The sequence below is a fragment of the Eulemur rufifrons genome, chromosome 29 (genome assembly GCF_041146395.1).
Source record: "Eulemur rufifrons isolate Redbay chromosome 29, OSU_ERuf_1, whole genome shotgun sequence".
Classification (NCBI taxonomy): Eukaryota; Metazoa; Chordata; class Mammalia; order Primates; family Lemuridae; genus Eulemur; species Eulemur rufifrons.
The window spans coordinates 35958929-35986208 of record NC_091011.1 but is presented as its reverse complement, the minus strand read 5'-3'; the positions used below and the strand labels follow the sequence as shown (position 1 = coordinate 35986208).

Sequence of the window (27280 nt, the reverse complement as noted above, 5' to 3'; positions counted from 1 at the left end):
CATGGTATACATATATCACATTTTATTAGTCCACTCATGTATTGATGGGGTTGTTTGGGTTGATTTCATATCTTTGCAATTGTGAATGGTGTTGCCATAAACATTCAAGTACAGATGTCTTTTTCATATTAATAGGATGTCTTTTTTTCTTTGGGTAAATACCCAGTAGTGGGATTGCTGAATCAATGGTAGTTCTAGTTTTAGTTCTTTGAGGTATCTCCAAACTACTTTCCATAGAGGTTGTACTAATTTGCAGTCCCACCAGGAGTATATGAGTGTTCCCATCTCTCCTCATTCACATCAACATTTGGTGTTTTGGGACTTTCTGATAAAAGCCATTCTCACTGGAGTTAAGTGATATTTCATTGTGATTTTGATTTGCATTTCCCTGATGATTAGAGATGTTGAACATTTTTTCATCTGTTTCTTGGCCATTAGTCTGTTTTCTTTTGAAAAGTTTCTACTTATGTCCTTTACCCACTTTTTAATGGGGTTGTTTGATTTTTTCTTGCTGATTTTTCCTGACTTCTATATAGATTCTAGTTACCAGCCCTTTCTCAGATGTGTAGCATGCAAATATTTTCTCCCATTCTTGAGGTTATAACAAACTCACAGCCAACATCATACTGAATGGGGAAAAATTGAAAGCATTCCCACTTAGATCTGGAACCAGACAAGGTTGCTCACTGTCACCACTTCTATTCAACACAGTGCTGGAAGTCCCTGCCAGAGCAAGCAGACAAAAGAAGGAAATCAAGGGAAAGAAGAAGTCAAACTATTGCTCTTTGCTGACGATATGATAGTATGTCTAGAAAACCCTGAAGGTTCAACCAAGAGACTCTTGAAATTAATAAATAAATTCAGCAAAGTCTCAGACTACAAAATCAATGTACACAAATCAATAGCTTTCATATATGCCAATTGTCATGCTGAGAATCAAATTAAAGACCCAATGCCTTTCATAACCTCAACAAAGAAAATAAAATATTTAGGAGTATACTTAACTAAGGAGGTGAGAGACCTCTATAGAGATTACTATGAAACACTGAGGAAAGAAATTACAGAGGATGTAAACAGATGGAAAACCATACCATGCTGATGGATCGGCAGAATCAGCATTGTTAAAATGTCTATACTACCAAAAGTGATATACAGAATCAATGCAATCCCTATTAAAATACCAACATCACTTTTTGAAGATCTAGAAAAAATAATTATACTTTTCATATGGAACCAAAGTAAATCCCATATAGCCAAAGCAACCTTAAGCAAAAAGACAAATTAGGAGGCATAAATCCACCAGACTTTAAGCTATACTACAAGACTATAGTAACTAAAACAGCATGGTACTGGCAAAGTACAGAGACATAGACCAATTAAACAAGACTGAGAACCCAGATATAAAACCATACTCATATAGCCATTTGATCTTTAACAAAGCACACAAAAACATACACTGGGAAAAAGAAGCCCTATTCAATAAATGGTGCTGGGAAAAATTGAATAGCCACATGTAGAAGACTGAAACAGGATCTGCACCTCTCACTTCTCACAAACGTCAACTCATGATGGGTAACAGATTTAAACCTAAGGCAAACCATAACAATTGTAGAAGAAAATGTTGGAAAAACTCTTATAAACATTGCCCAGGAAAAGAATTTATGAAGATGACCCCAAAAGCAATCACAGCAACAACAAAAATCAATAAACGGGACCTGCTTGGAATAAAAAGCTTCTGCATAGCCGAGGAAAGTATCGTTAGAGCAAATACACATACAATTTCATTCAACACACATATCCCCTCTCTGAGGTAAGTGCTGTTATTATCCCCATTTTTCAGAAGAGGAAATGAAAGCAGAAAGAGGTACTTAAAAGTATGGTTGGAATGATTGAAAACAAAATTAAAATAACTCTAAACTGCATAGGAAGTGTTAGATATAAGTATACAAAAGCTAAAATAACAGATATGATATGGTCATTTTTAAAGGCTGGCAGTGTGCAGATTAGTAAAGAGTATATGCATGCCCCTCTCATGCCCACATTTGAGACCATTTGTAGATAAAATCAGGTTATATCCCACGAAAATAAAAAAATGATAAAAAACAATGAAGCAGAGATAAGTAGCCAGAGGTGATCCGTATGCTTTTTCTTCACCCAGTAATGCTGGTAGGATACAGCTTGATGATGTTTTAAAAAAACGATAATTTCTTGAAATCATTTTAGTTACTAAGTGACACTTTATGTGAATATGGGACCCAGGACATTATTAGCACACCTGTTAGAAGCGGTTTCACTTCACAGCACCCTGTCATTGTCACTAGCATGCTGGTGTCTTTGACTGAAGCTGTGACAACTCTCCCATCATCCAGCCATTTCTTTTACATATCTCTTCTCAGAATCTATCACAAAACTCTGACTATGTAAACTTAACTGAAAAAAAAAGTTTTCAAGATGTTATAGATTATATATATGTTTATTAAATAATGCACTCATCATAGAGAAAAAACATTTAAGTCAAGATATAAATATAACCACTAATAATATGTGTTTATATTGTTTTACTATCAACTTTACCTGCATTGAACTGTTTGTTTATGCAAAATATATCAATAACCCTGTCAGAAAAAGATACCTATAAAAGCAATAGATATAAGCTGCCCAAATAAAATTGAGCTTTGAGACATACCACCACTCCCAGCCAGCCCTCCTGGAATCTTCCTATCTCAGTTCATGGTAACTTCATTCTTTCAATTCCTCAGGCCAAAACCCTTGGACTCATTCTTGACGCCTCTTTTCCTCACACTCCTTATCTGACCTGTCAGCAAAACTTGTCTCTTCCTCTGCTTTCAAATGGCCCCCTGAATCTGACCACTGTCCAAGTTCTCTAGAATTCATCCTAGGACACCAGCTTCTCTCTCCTGCATGATTATGGTAGCCTCTTTACTGATGCCCCTGCTTCCTCTTTTGTTACCCCCCCCTTTTCATCTATCTTCAACCCAGCAAAATGATCTTAAAATAGGTCAGTTCACCTACTTCCCAGGCTCAGATTCTTCCAGGCCTTTTCATTTCACTTGGTGCAAAAGCTAGGGTGATTACAATAATCCAAAAGGTTTCATATGATCTGAGCCCTCTTAATGCTCTGATCACATTATCTATAAATTTCCCTCTTGCTTACTCAGTTTCCCTCAGTTCCACCGTGAGCACTGTTCTTGGAGCATGCCAGATATATCCCACCTCAGGACATTTGCACTGAACATTCCCTTTGCCTGCTCTTTCCAGGAATTGACATGGATTTTGCTTCATATCAGGTCTTCACTGAAATGCCACCAGCCTTCTTCCCTGGGTACCACTTTTGGTTTTGATTTTGATTTTTTTAATTTTGCCACTTTATAGCCCAATTTATTTTTCTTCATAGTTCTTACCATTATATTTGTATCTGTACTAACAAACCAATATGTATATGTATGCATATATACATATATGTGTCTCTACTGAATAAACCATATATATGTATATGCATGTATGTGTGTGTATGTGTATGTGTGTGTATGTGTGTGTGTGTGTGTGTGTGTATGTATATGTATGTTTGAGTTGTTATCTATACCCTCCCAAACTATGGCAAACAAAAACAGGGAGGCTCCATGATCTCATCCCTGAGGTTTATGTCTCTCACCCTGTATAATCTCCTCTCCTTGAGGGTGAGATGTGTGACTTGCTTCTAGCCAATAAAATATGGCAAAGGTGAAAGGATTGTGTAGACATAATTAAGGTCCTAAATGAGTCTATTTTGATTTAATAAAACTGAAGATTATTTGGGATGAGCCTGACTTAGTCAAATGAAAGTCCTTAGAAGAGGAACTGAGCCCTCCCTGAAGCCAGAGTCTCCCCTTGCTGGCCGGATAAAGGAAGCGGCCATGTTGAGGACGCCCACGTGGCAAGGAGCTGCAGGCACCCTTTGGGACCTGAGGGCTGCCTTCAGTCAAAAGCCAGCAAAAAGCTGGGGCTCTAAGTAATACAGCTGCAAGGAAATGAATTCTGTCAGCAACCTGAATGAGCTTGGCAGTGAATTTTTCCTTATTTGAGCCTCCAAATGAGCACGCAATCTGGCCACTACCTTAAACGCACCCTTTTGAGAGCATCAGCAGAGTACAGAGCTAAACTGTACCTGACCTTCTGACCCACGGAAACTGTAAGACAATACATGTGTGTTGTTTCAAGCCTCTAGATTTATAGTAAATTGTTACCCAGCAATCAAAAATTAATACAGCAATTAAAATCTAAATTCCACAAAGACAGGACTTTGCTATGTTTTTGCTGGAACAGGCATTTTAAGTGTTGAATAAACTTTTTTGCTTGCCATTGAAAGCATTAAGCAAGCTGGTTCTATCTTATGTGGACATGTATTTATCTACCATTAGGACCCACACTTTGGGCCATTGTTACTAGGTTCATCTCAGCACTCAAACAGTCTAGGATCACCCCTGCTTCTAAACTTTTCATTGTATTCTTTCCCTTCAGTACAGTGGTCTTCACTTTCCTCTCCAACAGTTCAAAATTCTACCCATCTCTTGTGTACATCTTCAGCAGATACAAGTTGAATACCACACCATTTAGGAGTGGTATGCTTTCATTTTCATAATTTAAACTAAAAGCTGTAGTCAGATTTTATAACTTTTCTGAGCTCTAAATTTAAGCCAACACATGTTCTTTTGGCTTAACTTACATTATTTGACACTGATAAGCAGATATTTTCAGGTTTATATTTTCATTGTCTTTTAAAGCCTTAGTTCTCAAAATATTATTTTAAATGTGTGTGTGTGTGTGTGTGTGTTGGTGTATGTGTGTATACTATAGATCAGTAGATATAATTATTATTAATAATATTCATTACTTACATGTCAGATACTACTCTAGGCTCTACAGCCTATATTTTTTATTTGTTCCTTTGTATCTCAAAGCAACCTCTTAAGGTTTTTATTTTCCTTTTTGCTGAGGGAACTAAGCTAAAGGAACTAAGGTATGGTTACACAACCAATTAAATGGAAGAGCTGGGATTGGTACTTAGGTTTGTGTGACTTCAAAGCCAGTGCTTTTTTCAGCACCCTAAACTATCTCCTTAAGTAAATGAAAAATTAAATGAAACAAAATGTCATAAGTGTCAAAATATATTCAAATAAGTATTTCACATTATTTTATGTACCTATATACTTATGAAAAATATCTATTCAATTCTGATCTTGTTTTCTTTTTGTTTTACATGTTCATCAAGCTAAACATTTTTAAAGCTCCTGATATAAGAAAATTAACTCAATCAAAAATGCACACATGCATTTTAGAAAGAACAATTACCTGTGAGCTAGCAAGTAAAAATGTCTGTGCATATGTGAATGAGAAATGAGTATATGAAAGAATGAAGGGAGGATTATTTTTCGTCAAGTTTCTTGTGAATAAGAAAGAAAGTTTTAAAAAATGTATGTAAATTGGTGGTCAAAATATTTGTTGGACCTATTCAAAGAGAAATGTACAAGAGCATGGACTAAAGATTGCACACACTAGATGGACAACTGAGCATTTGTGTAGCTGTAAATTATATTTATAAACAGCAAGAGGCTCACACCCTTACTCAATATTCTTGTGGATATGGGCTAAAGAGGGTAAATCTTCCACATACAGGTCACAAGATTCATTTCAAATTATACTTTGTATTTCTCATGCACAATTGTCACTAATATCAAAAGCAGTTTTATAATCTAAGTGAGTAATAACTTAAAGTCAATTTTCTAGTGTGTGTGTGTGTTTGTGTATGTGTGTTTTAAGCTGTAAGGGTAGCTAGCAGTGTGATTTTTTAGTATAGAAGGACTATTACCATGAAACCTGTGGAGTTTGACTTACATGATAAAGTAATATAAGGGAAAACCGTCAGCCAGCCTTCTAGAGAAATGAAGAATTATAAGGCTAGAAGCTGATGTTACCAATATATGCAACATTATTTGTAAGAGAAAGGGGATTAATTGCTTCACTGACACTGATTCTAGTGATAGCTTCAGGAAAAATGAGGAGAACATTATGTCCCTGTAGTGTAATCACTCCTAGTCAGCCAGCCCCAAGTCATATCGAATGGAATCACAGAGACCCTTTATTAGGTTTCTGTACTCCTTTTGAAGGGCAAAGAACAGTTTTATTAAAACTCTGATAAATGGCAAAGATTTACATAAATTTCCGAGAGAGAAAAATGGGAAGAAAACACAAATTTGAAATTTATAATTAAGAATATAAGAACTAGTAACTGGTTGTAATTTTTAAATGTTGAACTTTAAAAGGACATGGAAAAAAGAAAAAGCTATTTCATGGATAAAAATATTAATAGTAAAATACTTGTGTAGACTTTATCTGCTTATTGACCTCTGGTCAGAGAAGACTCACTCAAGTTTAACCATTGGGAACACAAAGACTTAATTTTAATAATAATAATAGAGTAATAATAGTCATATGAGCAATGATAATAATTAAAATTTATCAAGTGCTTCCTGTATTCTTTCCTTTGTGGCATCTAATTTTTCCATCTAACCATGTGAAGTCAATAGTGTTATTACACCATTTTAAGGAAAAGTTCTAGTGGCAAACCACAGGCAATGTCCACTCTTGAAGAATTGGCCATATATGTGCCCAGAGGAACAGAAATAGATTCTGGAAAGAGTAGCTAAGGATCCTAAAAGATTCTGCCATGGTGTCTTCCCTTCCTTTAATCATAAACCAAAACCAAAGATAATTCAGGGGCAAATTATTCAAACCACTTGTCTTTTCAAAATACTTTTGTAGTTAATTTGATAAGACATTTTATTGCTCTTCACATTTTCCAAGCTACCTTTGCTACATTAGAGCTGTATTTCTCATCTACAACCCTTGAGTGTAGGTAAGTAAAGTTATCATTACATAGAAGAAAATGTTCCTTGGTGATTAAGAGGTATAGTGTCAGACTGACTGAGTCTGTAACCTGACTTATTCATTTACTAGTTAGGTGCATTTGAACAAGTTATTTACACTCCTCAATTTTGTTAATATAAAAATAATAATGAAAGTAACTATACCATGGGTTTGGTATGAGGATGAGGTGAAATAGTACTAACAAGGTGTTTAAAATGTAATAAGAGCTCAAGGCATATTCATTCTTATTAAACCCATTTTCCAGTTGAACAACCTGATGCATGGAGTTCAAAGTCATAGATAGAGTGTCAGACTAAGAATTCACAATGTGACTTTTAGTTCAACCTTTTTGTTTTTTCCACTTCTCATGCCAGTTGTCCTCAAATTTGACTTGCAGACCTCAAGCCAAGCTAAGGAATTATTTCAAGGACACTGAAGTTCATATGAAAGAATAACAATAGCAATAATAATAACACCTCACATTTATTGAGCACTTACTATGTGGTAATCACTGTGTTAAATCTCTTACACTATCATCTCATTTAATCCTCAAAATCCTATTAGATAGATGTTATTACTTCCTCCTTTTACAGATGGGGAAAGCAAGGCCAATAATATTTAAGTGGTCAAGTAACTTCCAAATGACACACAGCTGGTAAGTTCTCAAGCCAGGAATCAAATTCAGGCAGTATGGCTTCAAAGCTCAAGTCTTAACCATTTACCTTCATATATTAACTGAATAAGTAAACTGACAGTCTTTTACCACTAGAGTTCATCATATTGAAAAGTTGGACACATTACACTTCTCTTCACCATTCTATCATCAAAGATCCCCAAGTGCAATGTGTTTTTGTAAGCAAACATTCTCTCATATTTAAAGCATTGGCTAATTTAAGAAACCTACACTCTCCATTTGTCCTTGGAGCATGTAAGATAAACTACCACCATACATCCAAGAGTAATCTCATTAAATGAAATTATTGTCTTTCATGCCTATAATTAAAATGTATCCCTCATTTGGGGTGTTAAAATGATATTTGCTTTGATTTTACGTTTTCCTTTGGCATATATATCTGAATTTTATTGAATATGTATAATTTATGCTTCTCCATTTGGCTTTTCAATTATAATTTCAAGAAGTAGAATAAATGTACACCTTAAGTCAACTTTAATGCCTATTTAAATGCAGACTGTATTAGATTAGATGCGATCCAAGATCCTGATACTAAGATTGTATGCTTCATTGTTTAAATTCACATCTTTTAAAAAATACATAAAATACATTCCTGTGGTTCAGAAATTTTAAAGTTACCAAAGAATATTAACTTAAAGAAGAATCTTCTCCTTTTGCTTTTTTCTAGCCACCCAATTCACCTTCCTTTCCCACAAGCAACATATATTAGGTTCTTGTTACTCTTCCTAGATATATTTACATATACAAATAAAATACATTTTTATATATATATATCTCCCCTTTCCTGCTTTCTTTATACTTAAATGAATTGCGTGGTAGCATACTTCACATGACATCCTGTGTCAGGTTTTATTATTGAGATTGCTCCATATTGATACTAAAGAGTTCCCTGTTTTCATTTTATAGAAGCACATTATACTTTTGAATGAACCATAACTTTTAAACAGTCCTCTATTAATGACCATTAGGTTGTTTCCAGTCTTATGCCATTACAAATGAGGCTGCAATGAGTAATCTTGCATATACATCAATTTACACGTGTGAGCATATCACCTCAGTAGCATAAATTCTTAGAATCCTGCATCAGAGGACATGTGTGTTTGTAATTTTGGTAGATACCACCAAATTTCTCCCAAAGAAGTTGTTCCAGTATGTAATCATTACTAAACATGAAACCGTCTCTACCAGTTTTTTCATTGATGCTGGGGGGAGTGTTAGCATTTGTGTTTCATGCTTAAATAAAGTCACAGGTTGCACATTCTGATGATATTGGCAGGTTGCTCAGGACCAAAGTTAAACAATTATGAGCCCTAATTTTTTAAAAAATACACTGTCTATGAAACACTAAGGATGAGGAAAAAAAGATTTTTGCCTAGATTCTGAAACAATAAATATATACTCAAAAGCTCAATGTACTTCTTGGAAGATAAGTTTTAATTATCACAGAAGATCATTTTTTTTTTTTTTTGGTTGTAGAAAAAATTTCATTCACATCAATAATTTTATTTCTATAGAATTATTACTTTTTAAAAATAATTGACATGGCACCTTAATCTCAATTTTCATTTTTAAAGCTTTAAAAAAATTGCAAATGGCAGGGTCTCTGTCAAAAACATTTTGTAAAATCACTTCTTGAGAGCCTACCACATGGCTTGACTTCTTTATAAACGTCATGTGATGTAATTTGTCCAATAACTCTATGAGGTTAATGGTATTAATGTCTATCCAAATTTAGGAACCAGAAAACTGTGGCTCAGCAATATTAACTAGCTCAAAGTGGCATAACTAATAAGTATCAGGAAGTAAGTAAATAGGGAAAAATTTCCCACAAATTAAGTAGAAAGAAAACATTATTGAATGAATAATTAAATATGCAATAGATATGCAATCCATGCTATAGCTACCTAAAGCAAATGTCTTACCTCAAAGGCAAATGACAAGGAAGAGACAAGAGGTTTCAGGTGACCGAGTCTATACAGCGTTAAGAACACCAAGCAACGGAGAGTTTCCATAAGAGCTGCCTTGGGTCTGAAATAAAATGTTATTAACAAACATTAGCTTTAAATATGCTCTCCTCATGTTTACGTGTTATAATTAATACTGTGATCAACTTTTAATTTCCAGAAATACATAGTATTTTAATATATTTTAGAAGCATGTGCCTCCTAAGCAGTTTGAAAACAAGCATTAAACTAAGAAGAAAAATGCATCTTTTTAAAGAAAATTTGTTCTTTTTGAAGTTATTGCTTAGTTTGAGCATTGATGAGTTAGAGTGAAGCTAATTGTCATCTAATAAATAAAATATTAGACAACTAAATTTCTAGAGTATAGAGTGAGACTTCCCTTACTGACTCAATGCCTTTATACTTCATTAATTAAAAATTCATTAGTTAGAACTGATATGGTTAACTTCTCTAAAATGATGAAGAGTCAAATATCAAAGTTCCATATTTATTTTAGAAACTATACTATGAAGTTCTATAATATACTGATATTTTACCGCTCTGTGGAAATTCTTAAATTGAGAAAAAAAGTGAAAGAATTTTACTTCTTGCCTTTGATCCAGAAGAAATCCAATGGAAGTCAAGGTCAGGATAATGAAGCAAACCCTCAAAAGGAGAGTCACTTGTGACAGTGCCTGTCAAACAAGCACAGAGACCAATGGATCCTTTAGGAAAGTTGTTAGAGGGAACATTAGTAGTTACAGTTGACAAGAAAATAGCCCAAATTTTATTTTCAATTACACCATTTGTCACTGACCCTTTTCCAAAAGGTGACTGCAGAGAACATTTTGGTTTTCTCAATGCCATTTAGTTATCTTTTTGGACACTTGGAGAATGAATTAGACAATTTCATAATGATACATTGCTTCAAGTGTTCTTTCTAAAAATCTTCCTTTAAAGTTGTCACTTCCATAATATTTTAAAGCATGTGAGCCCCCATGTATGGAGAAATCACTCACATTTTATGAATAAATACTATATTCCAAAAGCTATTTTTAATGTCACCAGATCTTTGTGGATTCAAATGCAAAGCTTTCTTTAATACACAAAATATTTAAAAAACAATGTGCTTAGGAGTACAAACACATATATGAAAGAGATCACATTCATATTTAGTTCAATTCAGATATTCATATATACATCTTAAACGTTATTTTTGAATAATTAGAAAAAACACATATTTTCTATCAGAATTATAAATTAATTATGCATTTAGTTCACATGTCAACATTCGATAATAATGATTATTGAGCATCTTCCATTTTACATCTTCCATATTATGTATTTCTTACTCTTTAATATTTTTATATTGCCCAAAATGTTGCAGAGTAGGTGTCATTATATCCGCTTTATAAATTAAAAACAGGTAGTCAAAGCATTATGTAACTGTTCCATCATTACATAGAAAGTAAATCATGCCTTTTAAAGTCCAAAAAGGCCTATCTGACCCCCAAGCATAACAATGAAAGAATACATACGAGTAACAGACTTAGAGGGACTGGTGTCGGAAATCTGAATTGAGACAACATAGCCAAGGTTTAGAGCCAGGAGAATACAGTTTCAGACTGAACATGGATCAGTAAACTCAAGGGGTTGAATACACATCCCCTGGAGGAGAACTCTACTCACTGATGGTTTCTAAGGTTCATCTTTATCAGAATCCCAAAAATATGATAAAACAGGCTGGCTAAAATAGTGACCAAAACATTTTGCCAATTCTCCTTTTTCCTTTTTTTCCTGAAATAACTATAGGTAATTTCAACTAATCGTTAGCTAATATTCCTACCTACAACTAAATTGCACCTATCCAAAGTTAAAAGAATAAGCAAAAGTCACCAGCTGCGATTTCTGCTGCCATGCAATACCTCAGCTCCATACCATCTTATAAACCGGCCCTAACTGGTTTGGCAGCCAGTATTGTCAAGGGATTTTAAACTCTCCAAAGCAACAATTTAATAGGAAAGTATTGCTGAGTGGTCAAAACACTGAATAAAATGTGTCAGAATGTTTAGGAATAGGTATCAGATATAGAATGGGAAGCTCAGTGAAAACCAGAAAGTCTTGGTGGAAAGAAGGAGAGTGCTATTTGGGTGGATGTCAACAATGGCTGCTTTGGGACAGCGAGGCAAAAAATACCAGAAAAATATTTTCTCAGTGGTAGAAGTAATTAAAGTGTGCTTCAGTAAACTAATGTTCCATTAAGGGAAACATTTTGTCTCTAAAGAAAAATGTTTCTGTCACCACACAGCTACATTTTGATTCTGAGGGGAAAAGTTCACATGGAAGGGAGAAATGGTTTGTGCCAAGAAACTATAGTATGATTGAAAATACTTTATAAAAACATAGAAGTTATGTGAACCTATCAGCCAGGTAACCATGGGCCAATTATTTGACATTTCTAAAGCTCTGTTATGTGTTCAGAACATTTGAAATAAAATATGAGTTTATAAGGACTGTAATAAATACCTAGAATAGTGCTTGGCACAAAGTAAAAAGTCTATTAATGGTCATGATTAGTATTATTGTTACTATGTTCTGGGTCTTATGCTAATCTTAACTAATTATAATAAGATAAGTGAGAAACATAAATAGAAGGTCTATTAATTCTTCCAAATATCATAGAAAACTCGGAGAGGAAAAATATATATTTTGTTCTGGTTATGGAATTTATGATGTCTGGACAAAAGAAAGAACTCCTCTTTCTGAATTTACTTCCTAACTATTGGGCTCAGAGTGCAAACCAACTTAATACGGGAATCCAGCTGCTTAGTCAACACCTCTGCTTGGCTAATAGGCATCTGAAACTTGGCTCGTCTAAAACATTGCATTTGATCTCCTCCACACCACACTTTCCCCAGTTTTCTTTATCTTAGGAAATGGCACCTCCAATTCATCAATTGCTCAAGACAAAAACTTGGGACTCATCCTTGACTCTTTTTCTCACTGTTTATTTCTAATACATCAGAGACAAATGTTGCTACTGTATTGAAACTATATCCAGATTAAAGGCATTTGTTACAAACAGCACAATTAATACCCTGTTCTGTCTCAACATGATCTCCACCACAATTGTTGAAATGTCCTCCTAACTGCTCTTCCCATTTCTCAAATTGCCTGTCCACCTATCATGACCCCCTCCCACAGTCTGCAGAGTTGTATTTGTAAAGCATAAGTCAGATCATATCATTCATGTTCTAAATCCTCCAGGGACTGCAAATCTCACTAATAATAAAGCTCAAAATTTTTACTCCGATCTACACACAAAATCCCGATTTTATTTCCTAGTACTCTCTGTCTTTCACTCTTAACCATATTAGAAATGTTACTATTCCTGGAACATGACGAGCATATTTCCCACTCAAGTTTGTTTTACCTACTATCCCTTGTGCTTGGAAGGACTTCCCCCAGAGATCTCATGGTTCATTTCATTCAGATCTCTATTCAAATACATGTCCTTGTCCATCCTATATAAAATAGTACTTCTCTGTAATTCTCCATGACCATTTTCTGTTTTGTTGTTCTCCATATGACTTACCATTTCCATACACTTGATGTTTGCTGTGCATTCTCTACCTGCTCATTGTCTGTCTCCCCTCACTAGAACGTAAGCTCCATGGGAGTTTTTATCTATTTATTCACTGTCATATCTCAAGTGCCTGGAATATTGCCTGGCACACAGTTAGTATCCAAAATATATTTGTTGAAAGGCTGATGGAATGAATGAATATTTTATAGTTGTGCTTTAATATTAATAAATTTAATGTTAAATACTTTAATTATATTATTAACTGGGTTACTCAAAATTTAATATATTATTAAGTATTTAATACTAATATTTTAATTCCTTAAACTTTAAAATAAATTCAATTAAGTTATTTACTCAATAATTTAATATAAAATTATTAAATGTTTTAAAATAGTAAATACTTTAATATTCATTTTTTAATTCCTTAAAAAGCAGAATTATCCTAATAAAGTGTTTGAGTTTAAAGGAAACTATGAGTACTAAAAGAAGGAATTCAATATAGAATACATATGATTTCTTTAGAGTCCATTTTTCTATGGAGTTCTTAATTTTTTCCATATAGCATAGTTTGATAGGCTAATAAGGCATATAATCAACTGATCTTCTCCAAATTTTACACATTCATTCCATGAATATTGAGCATATTCTGTACACTATGGTAAATATGAGTTTAAGAGAGTGTGCAAAAAGAACAAAATCCCTGCCCTTGAATCATACCACCTTAATTCCTGCTGATAGGATCATAGACCAGGTACACTAAAGCCAAAAGGAAAAAAAGATGGAATAGAATTTATAGGGTTTGACCACTACAAGTAGTTCTCTGTGTTTTAAACAATATAAGAAATCACATAATCCTTGTTAGATTTTTATAACAGGAAATATTTTATTTTTCACTGGGTTTACTTCCATTTCATATCATCAACTGTTGGTGTATCTTTCACATAAAATATTTCTGTACTAAAGTGCTAAAATGGAATTATTCTAAATTAACCTTTGGATATATTATCAATCCTTATCACAAAAAGTATATGAGGAAGGTTGTAACCATAAAAGCTTTATGAATCAAAGAATTACTTTGCATGTTTTAAAATTATCTTCCAAATCCCAAACAATTTGGCACCACTTATTTACATAGGTTTCCCAGTGCAGGAATCATGTTCCAGACTTGCAGTCCCCAAATACCCTAAGAACACCACCCACCTGCAACTTTCTTTAAATAGAAAGGAAAAAATAGGAAGAGACATTGCACAGAAACTACGGATTTAAATGTTTGATGCAATGTTGCTTAAACAATCAATGAATATATGGGAATCCTTCTTTTGTCCACAGATATTATAAAGAGGAAAATTCTTTTGTTCTTGAGGAGGGTGATCAACATAAATTCCTTTCACATTTCCCCACTCAACTAATCTCACAAAGGGAGATTTCAGCCCCGTTCACTACGTCCTAAAATAATAGGATGCTGCTTTATAAAAAGATTTCTTTTTTTCTAAACTTTATACATTGTCAAAGATTATTTGATAATATATTTTCCACTATTTAGAAGTAAGGATTTAGAAATGAAAATGTCTAAATATTGATATTACAACCATGTGGTACATTTTTAGTGGTCTCTAAAAGGTGTCTGACAAGAGCTACTGAGGTTATTATTTTGATTCAAAATGCTCATCTTCCCAAACATCTGTAAAATGAGGTTAATATTGCCTAACACTTAAACCTCTATATCCTCTGATGTTGAGGCAGCAGATTGAGTTTGCTGGTGCACCTGTATTGGTGACTTCATCAGCCCTACAGCTCTATGGGCTCCACCTGCCAGATGATTCAAGCTTCTGGATTTGATGCTGAGTCCCTAAGGCCTGAAGATGCTTTCCGGTGTTACAACATAAACACAGAAAAAGAGCACAATGTGACACTATAATGCAATTTATCATTCTGTGTGAGTTTCAAGAATCTGTCTTGAAATAATATCTTGCTCCTTAAAAAACTGTCAATATTGGCTATCTTTTTTTCCCCTAAACTTTTAGAAGTCCCTAGATGGCTACTATTGAAGCACTATAAAAGGAATATAATTAGAATGAACACTTTCTAGAATTTCAAGCAAGAAGCAAACACAATAAATATATCAAAGATGAGAATGCATTGGCCAAAGAGTATAATGAATATATAGTTACATGGAGTTTTTCAGTTTCTATAAAAATTTGTAAGATATAAAAGCGAAAAACTGCATTATAGTTTGTAAACACTGAAAGGTTAGATATTTGACAGTTATATTTCAAAATATGGTTCTACTTCATTAAGATGTGAATATATACCCAACAAGATAGAAAAATGAGACCAGATTTACCCTCACACCTGAAAACAAACAATCACAATGTATCTAAAATGATCATTTTTAAAACATTGGACACCAGGCAGCAAAAGATAATGATCTCAGGGAAATGGGGTGGAAATGACATGATCCTTCTTGTCCCAGCTTCCTACCTGGAGAGTTTCTAGGCTGCAGCACAGAAGGAACCCAGAGGAGCCTGGCAGACTTCCTGAATTGAGGAGATGTAGCTGGGATTTGGGAGAAACCAAGAAGGCTAGTGTTTGGAAGACCAAGTACCAAAAAGGAAACAGTTGCACGTAGAGAACCATAGAAATCTGCACAGGGTACCTATCCAATCCTCAGTGTATCACTTCATGCATGTGAAAAAATTGAGGCCAGAAAAGGATTAGAGCTTCCGAAGTCCAGTGCGTATATCATGAATATTTCTGCCAACCAGTCTAGAAAATCTTATGATTTGGTGGGCATTGGGTAGAGAACAGGGAAGGGTCATTCTACAATACTGGGTAATAATTAGTCCAAGACTGAGCACTTCCAGCAATGAAAGATCCTACACATTATCTTTCTTGAATGTTCAATGAAACTATTTCTGGGTCAGTGAAGTCACTTAGAGTAATTTGTATTTGCTTCAAGATTTCACAGGAATTAGTGCAACAAATTCTCTCTATACTTTTAATAGGGAACTTTTATTTTTTCACTAAGAAAAAATTGGAAATATAAGCTACATACCTTTCAGTTACTTCCCAAAATACAGAAGAAAAAAAAAAAAAACATTAAGAGATAGTTTTAGAGAGACTAACTTCCTTTTTGTGTGGATGACTTTTAATAAGAAAATGTGACTCCAAAGAACTGTGTATTTAGACTTGGAGTTTCCAAAGCTGAATTAAAATGTTTAAATTTTACATGTATTTAATAAATGAAAATGAGTAAATTGTAAGCAGTTTATGATTGATGGTGTTTGTTATATAATAACTTTTAAAGAAGCTGCCTAATACTGACCATATTTGGGAACGCTACTAACAGTATGGAGATATATTTAATTTCAAAGTTAATATTTCATTATTTATGCATATAACATTTAAAAATGTACAATTTACCATTTTGTTATTATATTTAAATATAGTAAATAAAATTATGTATTTTAATTGGATTGCACAATGATCACTTTTCTATATTTCTGGAGTCTATGCTTATTTGACAAATAGCTTTTGTTTATATCTTCCTTTATCACACATCTATTGCATTCATTTCATGGATTTATGTTATAATTGATATTCATTTGGGCTCACATTTTTTTTCACACTACCATAGTTACCATCTAAAAACTTAAGGAAATGGAATGAAATCCCAAGTGCCTGGACTGAAGGAAAACAGTATATACACTGGATATTGACTTGAATGGTTTCATGTAGGACTTAAGCTAGATCTAATTTGTGCAAGTAACACCCTCTGTTATGAGAGTAGACCTAAATATATTGATTTTTTTCAGAGGATTTATTAAAAATGCCAACATGAAAACATTAGTTACAAAATGTAGTGCCCATAATGTTTTACAGAGCACAGCATCCAGAGGAATTTAAAACCATGAAAATCTGTTTCCAAATTTATATTGGATACTCTCAGATGCCTTGTTAACTTGAAAGATATCATCAAAGTAATCTATGTTAAAACATATCTGTAGTAACTTTATTGCATACTCTATTATAAAACCTTATTAAATGCTGTTTTATGTGTATCTGTTATTTAAAAGATAGCGTTGCCTTTTCAAATTTAGTTTGGAGAACATGCTAATGCAGTACATATTTTTATTTCAAACATGTATTCATTATATCACCCCATGAAGTAGACCCTGGCAGCTGAGGAATTGATTTCCTAAGCATTACTAAACCAAAATCAACATAAAAGCCTGTGGGTCATATCACTAAACTAAACACTATATATTTAAATGTATGCTTCACAAGTTTCAGTAGGAAAGGAATGTGCCTTTTACACCTTTGTGGTGGCCATCAAATTGCTTTTTTCACTCTTAAAGTTATTTATACAGAACTTAAAACATAAAACAGGTAAGTATTTACCTATTCTAGTATATGCATAGACAGAAAAGGTTGTAGGACCACAGCAGGGTCCCCAACTACAAGTCAGCCACAACTTTTCAATATGATTATTGGCTACAGTAAATCTGGAAAGAAATATTGCTGTTGGATTTTAATGTCTTTGTATGCTTTTGGATATCCCCGACACTAAAAAGGAACTATAGAATTTTGCAAATAGGCAACCCTTCTTCCTAGTCACACAGCATGTTTTCAGCAAAGAAAAACACATGTGAGAAGCAAGCAAATGCACCTTTCAAAATTAATTTGTGTCAGGAATGAAGCTGTTTCCAACTCTAATTTCAGTTCGACGGGGGTTTCAACACTTGCTATTTCTCTTCGTCAATATTATCTACATGAGTTTCTCATATAGTTTTTTTGTGACAGTAGAAAAATCTCCTAAAAACCATAGAATAAGTCACATCTTTCAATATACACAGTGTCTGGCTACATTTTTATCCAGAAAGCACTCACAAGTGCCCAGACATTCAAATCTCTTGGTGAACTTCATGTTAAGGGGACCTATTTCAAAGTCAACATGGAAGCTCCCATAGCTTAAAGTGGGTAAATTTCTATTTTTGTTTCTATGAGTTAGTACAATTTATTTAGGGATTTATTTAGTACAACTAAAAAAATCAATAATGCAAACTGTACTCTACTTGATACTGGTCAGTGTATCAAGAGTTGCATATTTAGATTTTCTTTTGACCTCATTCAACTATTTGAACTCTATTAATGCATATATATTTTAGTTATATTTTGGGTGAATGTATTAAGCTAATGTATTAAACAAAGTATTTAGTGATGGGTTAGTTAGGCAATACTTGAAGAAATAATATAAGGCCTTAGGTTAAGCAACTAGGAAGTGTAGCCAGTATTGGCAATTTGCTGTCTACAGGTGCACTGCTGAGAGTGACGTGGTTCATGCTGCTATTATGAAAGCTTTGCTCCTGGAAGACATTCTTGGGTACAAATTGTGTCATTTTGGGGGCTAACAGCAAACAAACCTTGGACAAAGTGGGACTGATTAAATCATTAATGGTAGTACATGTATCACCATACAATAAGCATGTATATACCTGACCATTACATTTTCAAGGTATTTCTGGTTACACGGTATCCTAGTTCTTATTTTCACTTCACAAAATGGAAACCGGACTCTAAATCATTGTTTTCTGCTGTAATCAGGAAAGTATATTATATGTTTCCCTGTACCTTTTTATTTATTTTTTTAAAATTGTATGTGAACAGAGAGCACCTGCAAATTATCTGTTGTTTAAAATCGGGGTCGCTATCTGGAGGAATATTCGGTCACTAACTTTGAACACAAAAACAAGAAATACATATGGACACCATCAATCATTAAGGTCCTTAAATAATGTTAACAATTAAAATGGCCTTTTCCAATACATTATTTGATAACCTTTACAACAACTTTCTGTAAACCAATTTTACACAGCAGGACATGCTGTGACATACTATTGGTTGCCCAATCAGAAAATATTTCTGATTTCTTCTGTAATAATGTTATGTTGATTTTGTCCATGTATGTCAGTAATGTGCTCAAGGGAAAACTGAACACTCTACCCTGAGGGTATGAAATGTATAAGACTTGGTATATTTCACTCACGGTTAATTCATGACCTGGTGTTCATTATTGGTTCAGTGTTGGCATGTCCTGAACAATAAAACATGAAAGGAAGTTTTCTGGGAAAAAATATGTTTTTTCTTTCTTATTCTTAAATGAAATAAAATAAAATTAATAAGATGCTCTAAGAGAATTGAACTTGCTGCCTTTGGTCACATTTTGTGTGAACAGGATGACTAGAGTTGCTGCAATTATCTTATTATGACAAAAGCCAAAACAATCATAGAGAAGTCTTTTTGAAAGCTCTACGTTTTTGAAATGCTGAATTAATCAATTGTGGAAACACTTGCTTCTGGATTTTCAGTTATATTCAAACCACATTTAATTGGATATTCTGTTTCTTAGCGCAGAAGACATCTACTGGACACTCATACCATAAATACCTCAAGGAAAATGGTATCCTGCAGGCAGGTTTGTATGTTGGTATGCGTTTTATAAGTGATTAAAGATGTTTTTTGAAAACAAGTTCAAATCACATATTTATGAATGAGAAGGATTTATATAGATCTAACATTTGTTATTCTTGCCCATTTATATATAATTCTCTTTTTCTATATATTATCACCTCAATTCTTCTTTCAAGCCCTCCTGTTTCTCCTGTGCAGTTGACCCTGCCCTCCATTCACAGACTGGGCACACGATCCAGGCCTGCCTTCATTGGTTGGTTCAGTGAAGTGCAGATGAACCAAGCCAAAACATCAGGACCGATTTTGCTAGTTTCATTTCCGGGGTTCTTCGGGCAGTATTTAAAGGTAGAACCACTAGTAGCCAGCTTAAAGGGTGATGGTCTGTGGGAGAAACTGCTCTGAGAAAAGCAAAGTGACAAGGAAGAAAGAAGGTGCTTGACGACATTATTTGCCCTCTTGGATCCAGCACTGCAGGAGGAAGAATATTCCCAAACTTTTCAGTTATGTGAGTTAATAAATTCACTCTGGGTTGAATTTATGTCATAAACAACCAAAAAGCACAGCCTAACAGTCTTGCCTGGAAGTCTTGCTCAGTAATCTATTTCAAGTAGACTTCGTTCTTTTCAGTGTATAAATCATACAGCACATATGGAAGTGTTACAGTGGAATTATGATACTAAGATTATTATACTAGTGCCTAATTACTTAAAATAATCCCATAGGATTTATATGTTGAAATTACTAATAATAACCCTAGAGTAGATACATTTTCAGCACATATTATTTATTAATTTCTGTTACTTATGGAGATTTTTAATAGACTTATGCCTATTAATAACACCCCTTGTTCTTTGAAAAGGGTAATTTATGCCTGTCTGAATTCATAATTCACTGCTAATTCTATTGGTATTCATTTTCATGTATTCTAAATTCTTGTATGTTTTTATCTTTTAATCTACTAATTTTCTCTTCAGCTGACTTAAAACTGCTTTTTACGTCATTGATTTTCTCATACCAGCTATCATGTATCTGCTTCCTAAAAGCTTATTTTAATTATTTTTTAAATGACAACTAGAGCAGCTGTCAGAAGAAAGTACTGTTTCTTCAATGGACTCATTTTCTCAACATTTTTAGCCCATTAGGTGTCCTTCAATATTTGCCAGCTCTTTTGTGCATTCTACAAGTTATTTTTTGTACATTTTATCCAGCAGTTTTACATGTCTTGTAAACATCACAAAATAGGTATATCTAAGCCATCATTTTGCTGTAAATAGAAACCCCTCTGTTTCTTTCAAGTATAACCATAAACATACAGAGTTAACTGTGTAATCTTCAACATTCCTGATCCACTGAGGTTATTTCTTGAGGTTATTTCATATTTTCTTGGTAGCAAGTTACCGAAATTGCTTGTGAGTCTATTTTCTATTTCACCTACTTTCAATTTAGTTACCTTACTGTTTTTTATATACCTTCTTGAATTATTATAAATCCTTTCATGAAGAATATAATATGAATAAATCTATAAAGCGAGGTACATATTAAAAATACCTCTATTCTTTATCCTTTTTGCAGTTTACAGTGCATTTTTAGCTACCTTGTGTTATTTTGTTTTCTTTCCAAATATAGACACTATAGGCATTCTTTTGTGGCCAAAAAAAAAATGACTCCTGGGATGGTGATGCCTGAATTAAACTCTGGTCTAGTGCTTTTATGTTTACATCAGAAAAATCGAATATTCTCAATGTTTTAGAAAGGACAAAATAAAGAAAGAAATATACATTGGAAACTCCCTGAAGTTATAGGGTATTCTCTAAATGAAGACAGGTATGTTGAAATTGATGGAAAGTATGCTTCTCCAAACACATTTAGTTCTGATGTATAAAGTGTTTTTTTTTTTTTGTAATTATAACGAAATTTATTTGTGGCAAATAATTTATTTATCATTTAGATTAATAGCATACCACTTGAACATTCTATGAAGCAGCATATTGGATATAATTAATTCAATTACACTTAGTAGTCTAGAAGAATTATTTTACCTGTTTAAATGTGAGATGTTGCCAAATGAAAGTAGATAATTACAGAGAAGGATAAAGCACAGCCATAATATGAGGAGCTTATTTTCATTTTCAAACAAAGTGACAGATAATGTTCTCACATCTGTTTAAAATGGACATAACTTACAGCAGTATTTGCAAAGGTGTCTTCATAAAATGCCAGCATCAGTGCAAACTGTACAACCGTGTATATTTTTAATAGTTGAGATGCAGATGATGAAAAGGGAACTTCTTTCCCGGTGACCTAAGTAGACAAGAAAGAAGTATTTCTTTTATATTGTACTAGGGCTTATTCCTCTTTCTGAAATTCACACCAAGTAAAGAGATAATGTAAAACGAAAGTATTTGCTATTTTCTTTTTCAAAAAGATTCTACCATCAAATTTTGGATAGAAACAACTGTAAGTTAGAAGATTTTCTTCTCATTTCAGAGACATTACAGTTGTGATTTAGTCCGCCTTAAAGTGCAATGTAAGAATTGATTCTGCAATATGTGCAAATGATAAAGATAGCCCCAAATGAAAAGATTGGATCTTCTCCCACCTAAAATATTTCCACAATCATGTATGACAGCAAAGTAAAAGAAAAAACTGGGCAGTATAGGTAATCAAGCTTCAAAAGGAAATACTATTTTATTGGAAAAAAGCTTTTCTAAACTACTTAGTTCTTAGAAATGCTACACTTGTATTTTTATAACAGACTCCAGCACCCATGATACTTTAAAATACTGTATTCACTTTGATTATCTATTAAAAAAATAAAAATAATAAAAGTTAATGACAATTTTTGGAGATGAAATATGCCAATTATTTTCATCTATATCAAGTTAACGGACTGTTACCATGACTAATTGTGAACATAAACAAAAGTGTCTGGGAAATTTATTCACAATTCTCTAGTAACAGATGAGAAAACACTTATTTAGAATAAGATTTGTATGAAATAATATTCAAATAAAACATGATTTTATTTACTTGAAATATCACAGGCTAACTTTTATATTCATAGTATAATCTCTGAAATTGACAGTAGTATTTCTTACTGTTTTTGTATTACAATTTTTGACATGTATTTGATAAGGAATCATAACATATATCCTGAATTATTCAAAAGAAATTCCTTTTTTCTTATCTAGACGAGGAATTCCAGATTGAAATTGAATTTTTTTTTTTCATCTGGGTTACAGTGCTTTGAACAGCTACATTTCATGATTTTTGGTTTTCAATGTGATTTCTGTATTAAGGCTTTTACTCTACAATAGAATGAATACATTTATGGTCTGACCCCAACATCGCATTACCTTGATGTGATTTTTAGACCTTCTGTTCTGGAGACCTGAGTGAAATTAAGGTTAGACCAAATCATTCCTAAGGCTCCCTCCGTCTCTGGTGCTCTAGGACTCTGTCTGAGCCTCATGTATTTACGATGTTATGCTCTGCTCAAAGGCTCATGGCTGTGGGTTTGAGTGGATCTGAAAACCAGCCTCTGTTGCTATACTTCACAAACTGTGCTCCCTAATAAGAAGCAGAGTCCACTTGGGAAAAGATTTCCTTCTAATTGGCATCTAGGTGGTGGCCACTCATTAAGTTATATGCCACAGGGCTGCATCTGACTAAGGAAATACCTTTTTACAGATTTGCATGAGGACAGCCTATATATTAATACAAGCTGGCTGCTGACCTGACACTATGGGACTAATGTTCACCATCTCCAACTCCATGAACTCCATTTACCTGTGGGATTTCTTCACTCAGGCCAAGTCTTGGTTTACCTGGACCCCATCCTGGTCCTTTAAATATAACAGAAAACTTATGAAAGAATCCAGGTGTCGCCCAGAATGTAGTCCATATGTAAAATAAATGGTGGAACTAGAAAAAATAAAAGTAAAGCTTATTTAAAACATGACAAATATAACACAAAAGATTAAATACAAAAAAACATGTATTTTATTGTTTAATATAATGTACATATTTTCTTTAATATAAATTATGTATGATTAGATTAATGGAGATTAATATGTGCTTGCACTTCTATTTTAATTCATTTTATACATTCTGCTTACCTTTAACTGTGTTCTTATTAATATTTCTAATGTTCAACAAAATCATAATTTTAAAACTAAAAAACAGTGTAATTGTTTAGAAAATCAACAAAGTTAAGAGGCTTTGTTTCCAATGGAATTAACTAGCAGTCTATATACTCAATAACCTTCTCTAACACTTTTTGGTTGAACATCGAAACACATAAAGGTTGCACATCTGTTTAAATATTTCAAACATGAAAATTTACTGTATTATGTTATAGACAAACATCATATTTATAAAAAATGGTCAAAGTCGTTTTTAATAGTAAACTTCTGAGTATTAAATAGTCCATATTCTGTAATTAGAAACAGAAAAGTTTGCTGAATGAGGCAAAAGTTTGCCTTGAATCTCATAGCAGGAATTCACATTCTTTAAATAACATACGTTTGACATGTATAGAAGTTAAAAGTATGAACATATAAGTGCTCAAAAATATTAGCATAATTAGCTGTACATGTCATATCTGTGATCATAAAGTACCAAAAGATTTAAAATGCTCTTAGGGGTTGGGCATCAGCTATGGACTCAAAAAGTGAGCTGTAACTGTAGAAATGAAAATTACTAGAGAAAAGTTTTGACTTTATCAGAATTTGTGCTCTTGCTGGTATATTCATTGTCTTTTGAAGAATTTCAACTGGTAGGATTATAAAAATGAATGCCAAAATTGCTTGAAATATTACAACGAGGAATCTGAGGCAATTAAGGAGCAATGTAGAACTTAATGGAATAGATTTTGAGGTAAAGGAACATGTTAGATGGAAACTTAGCCTGGGGCTTTGCAGTGATAATAATCATACATAAAATTAATGTGTTTAGGAGTTACAACACACATTAATATACTTATCTGTTTTGTAATTTTGAAAAGTGACTGAAATATTATTTCTATCATTCTGGACACCAGCCATGAGAAATACCTGGTAATGTTTTAAAATAAGAAGAAGTTTTTTCTTATGCATTTGCTTTCTAATGCCCTGAAACTCTGGGACCCCCAAAGGAGAGCAAAGTCAATGATCACTGGCAGAATTTAAACTGCTCAGGTTGAACATGGAAACATATAAAGATTGCACGTCTGTTTAAATATTTAAAACATAATCCTCTATTTACTGTACTGTTATAAGCATATTATACTAATATGCCTAATAATAAGGAAAAAAAACAAGCAAATAAAAAAAAAATAACCCTCTGTCTATTGGAAGCCATCCTCTGATCCCTCTGAGGAATAGGTGAGAAATTTCTGTATGTGAAGGAATACAAGTGAAAGTAACTATGTTTTTTAGGTTCAATTACTCCTAGTTATCACAACTTACTGACCTGAGATTTCTGATAATATAAGTGAATATGTAGAAGACTAGACCTTAGACCCACTTGTGACAATTACTACACTAAAGGAAATGTTTACGTGAGGGTAAACACCTAACAGAGATTCAGCAGTAGCTCATAAATACCTGTGAGTATCTATCTGACTATTGTACATCTCTTAATCCTAATCATCCAACTATTTGTACAGCTCTCATGATACTCAATATTCACTCTCTTAATCTGTTTCAAATATGAAGCCCTTTGTCCTGAGCAAGAGTGTAGCCTCCCAAAGCCTTGCTACTGAAAGCATCATCTGTCAACCAGCAGCCTTTGCATCACCTAGGAGTTTGTTAGAAACACAAAGTCTTGAAGCTTTCAATGAACCATTTCTAAATTGGTTTTTAATTCTGTAAAGCTTATTATTAAGAAAATATCCAAAAATAATTGTCTACATTCTTCTGAGCAACATATATTCTTAGTAAGCGTAACCAAGAAAGAGACAGAGAGAGAAATGCCATGTAGTTGAGAAAAAAGAAGAAAGATAATCAACTTCTCTTTTTGTTTATGAAAAGAAAAAGATGCCTTTCACTTAACAAGTGCTGGCAATTTGTGATGGCCTTTTGTGTAGAGGCAGCGCATCACAAAGTTTAAGCTAGGTGAGGCTTTGGCTTAGCCTGCAACCCACCTTGGTTAAGTTTGCAATTGGCAAGCAGTGTGAACTTGGGTGAATTATGGAAATCCTGAAAATCTCAGTTTCCACCATCAGAAAATGAGAACAAAAAGAGTCACTACCTCATAAGGTTTTAGTGATGGTTACAATAAATATTTTATGCTGGGCTATTAACAGTGCCAAGCACATAGTACAAGCTCAACACATGTCAATTAATTTATTTCAACCTCCTGTGAAAACCTGAAGCAGGTTTGAAAAGCAGACCCAGTATGAACCTTTAATTTCATCACTTACTGTAACCAGTCTCTTGCACAGAGCTGTCATTGACTGACCTCTTCAGCTTTGCAAGCATTCTTATCTTTTTCTCATTTACAAGTCCCTAACCCCAGGAGTATTTATGGTGGTCTGATGCTGACGGATTGGAGCTTCACAGACATTCCTCATTTCTCTAGTGCCAACCACTGAGGCCAGTGAACAACCAATACCACATGTCTAACAGAAAACTGGTCCAGTCCAACAAGTCTTAGCAGGTGAGGTAATGTGCAGTCCTAACCAATCTCTAATAGCTCCTGACACTTAGGTCCAAGAAGAGTAGGGCAAAGGCCTTGTGTTGAATTTGTAACCAGAGTCATGCATGCTTGAAGCAAATATTTTTCTTACTGTGGGATCAGCCTTAATTATATATGTTACTATTTCGCCTTCTGAATACATTAATAGATTTCAGGTCTATTCTGAGAAAGAATATATTTGCTAAAGAGTCACTTTCTTCCTTCATTATACGTAGCAGACATTTTGAAAATTCATATAATAAGTTGTTTTTAATTTTATTTTGCCTGATTTGATTCAAACTTTTGCTTGAGTACAAAAGCTATTTCTAAATTCTTTTACAGTTAAGATGTTTTTTTTTTTCCCCCGAGGTAGCATGGTTTACTTTCACCTTTCAACAGCTTATTTTTCTCTTAACTATGAGATTTATGAAATTATATAAATTCAGAAAGAATAAAACCAATCACATTACCTGCACCTTGATTGGTTCAAATGTATTAATGGGATGTGTTAGACCATATATAACTTTTTCATTCTCTGCTTCAAATGTCCCTGGAAGATAAATATTAAAGATATGATCTTTGGCTTTCTGTGAATGAAAGAGCTAATTTACTTTTTTAAAATTTTCATACTGTTTACTTACCAAAAATTCTATCCCAAATAATAAGAACGCCAGCATAATTTTTGTCTATGCAATAACGATTTCTGCCTATGAGACAAAGTATTGAAAAATAATGTTTCAAAAAATAAAAATAAGGAACAAGGTTTCCTTCAAACTATATGTATGCTTTTTCTCACAGTTCTTCATAGAAATCTGGCAGGAAAGTGAAATGCTGTTTATTAGGGTCTCCTTAAACACCAATAGTTTCCAAGACCAAGGACTCTCTGTCTTGTAGATAGGAACAACCCTCAGCACTGGGTCAAGGAGTAGTATTCAATAGACTCCTTCCAAACATAAAATGTATATCTCCTCAGCTGATTCACTCATTTTTCCAATCCAACTGACC

General features: G+C 33.5%; 1 protein-coding gene across 5 annotated transcripts in view; it reads right to left on the bottom strand.

Moving 5' to 3' along the window:
- AGMO (alkylglycerol monooxygenase) overlaps window positions 1-27280 on the bottom strand; it is a 303863-nt gene that overhangs the window by 126590 nt on the left and 149993 nt on the right. For 3 of the 5 annotated variants that reach the window (XM_069461613.1, XM_069461609.1, XM_069461612.1), the window contains 6 exons: window positions 26917-26982; window positions 26746-26825; window positions 23408-23542; window positions 21803-21919; window positions 10174-10256; window positions 9541-9646 (listed from right to left, as the gene is read on the bottom strand). In XM_069461613.1, coding sequence (XP_069317714.1) covers window positions 9541-9646; window positions 10174-10256; window positions 21803-21919; window positions 23408-23542; window positions 26746-26825; window positions 26917-26982 — 587 coding nt within the window. Of the gene's footprint in view, window positions 1-9540; window positions 9647-10166; window positions 10257-21802; window positions 21920-23407; window positions 23543-26745; window positions 26826-26916; window positions 26983-27280 lie in introns of those variants that run through there. The other 2 variants (XM_069461614.1, XM_069461611.1) reach the window with 2 other exon arrangements.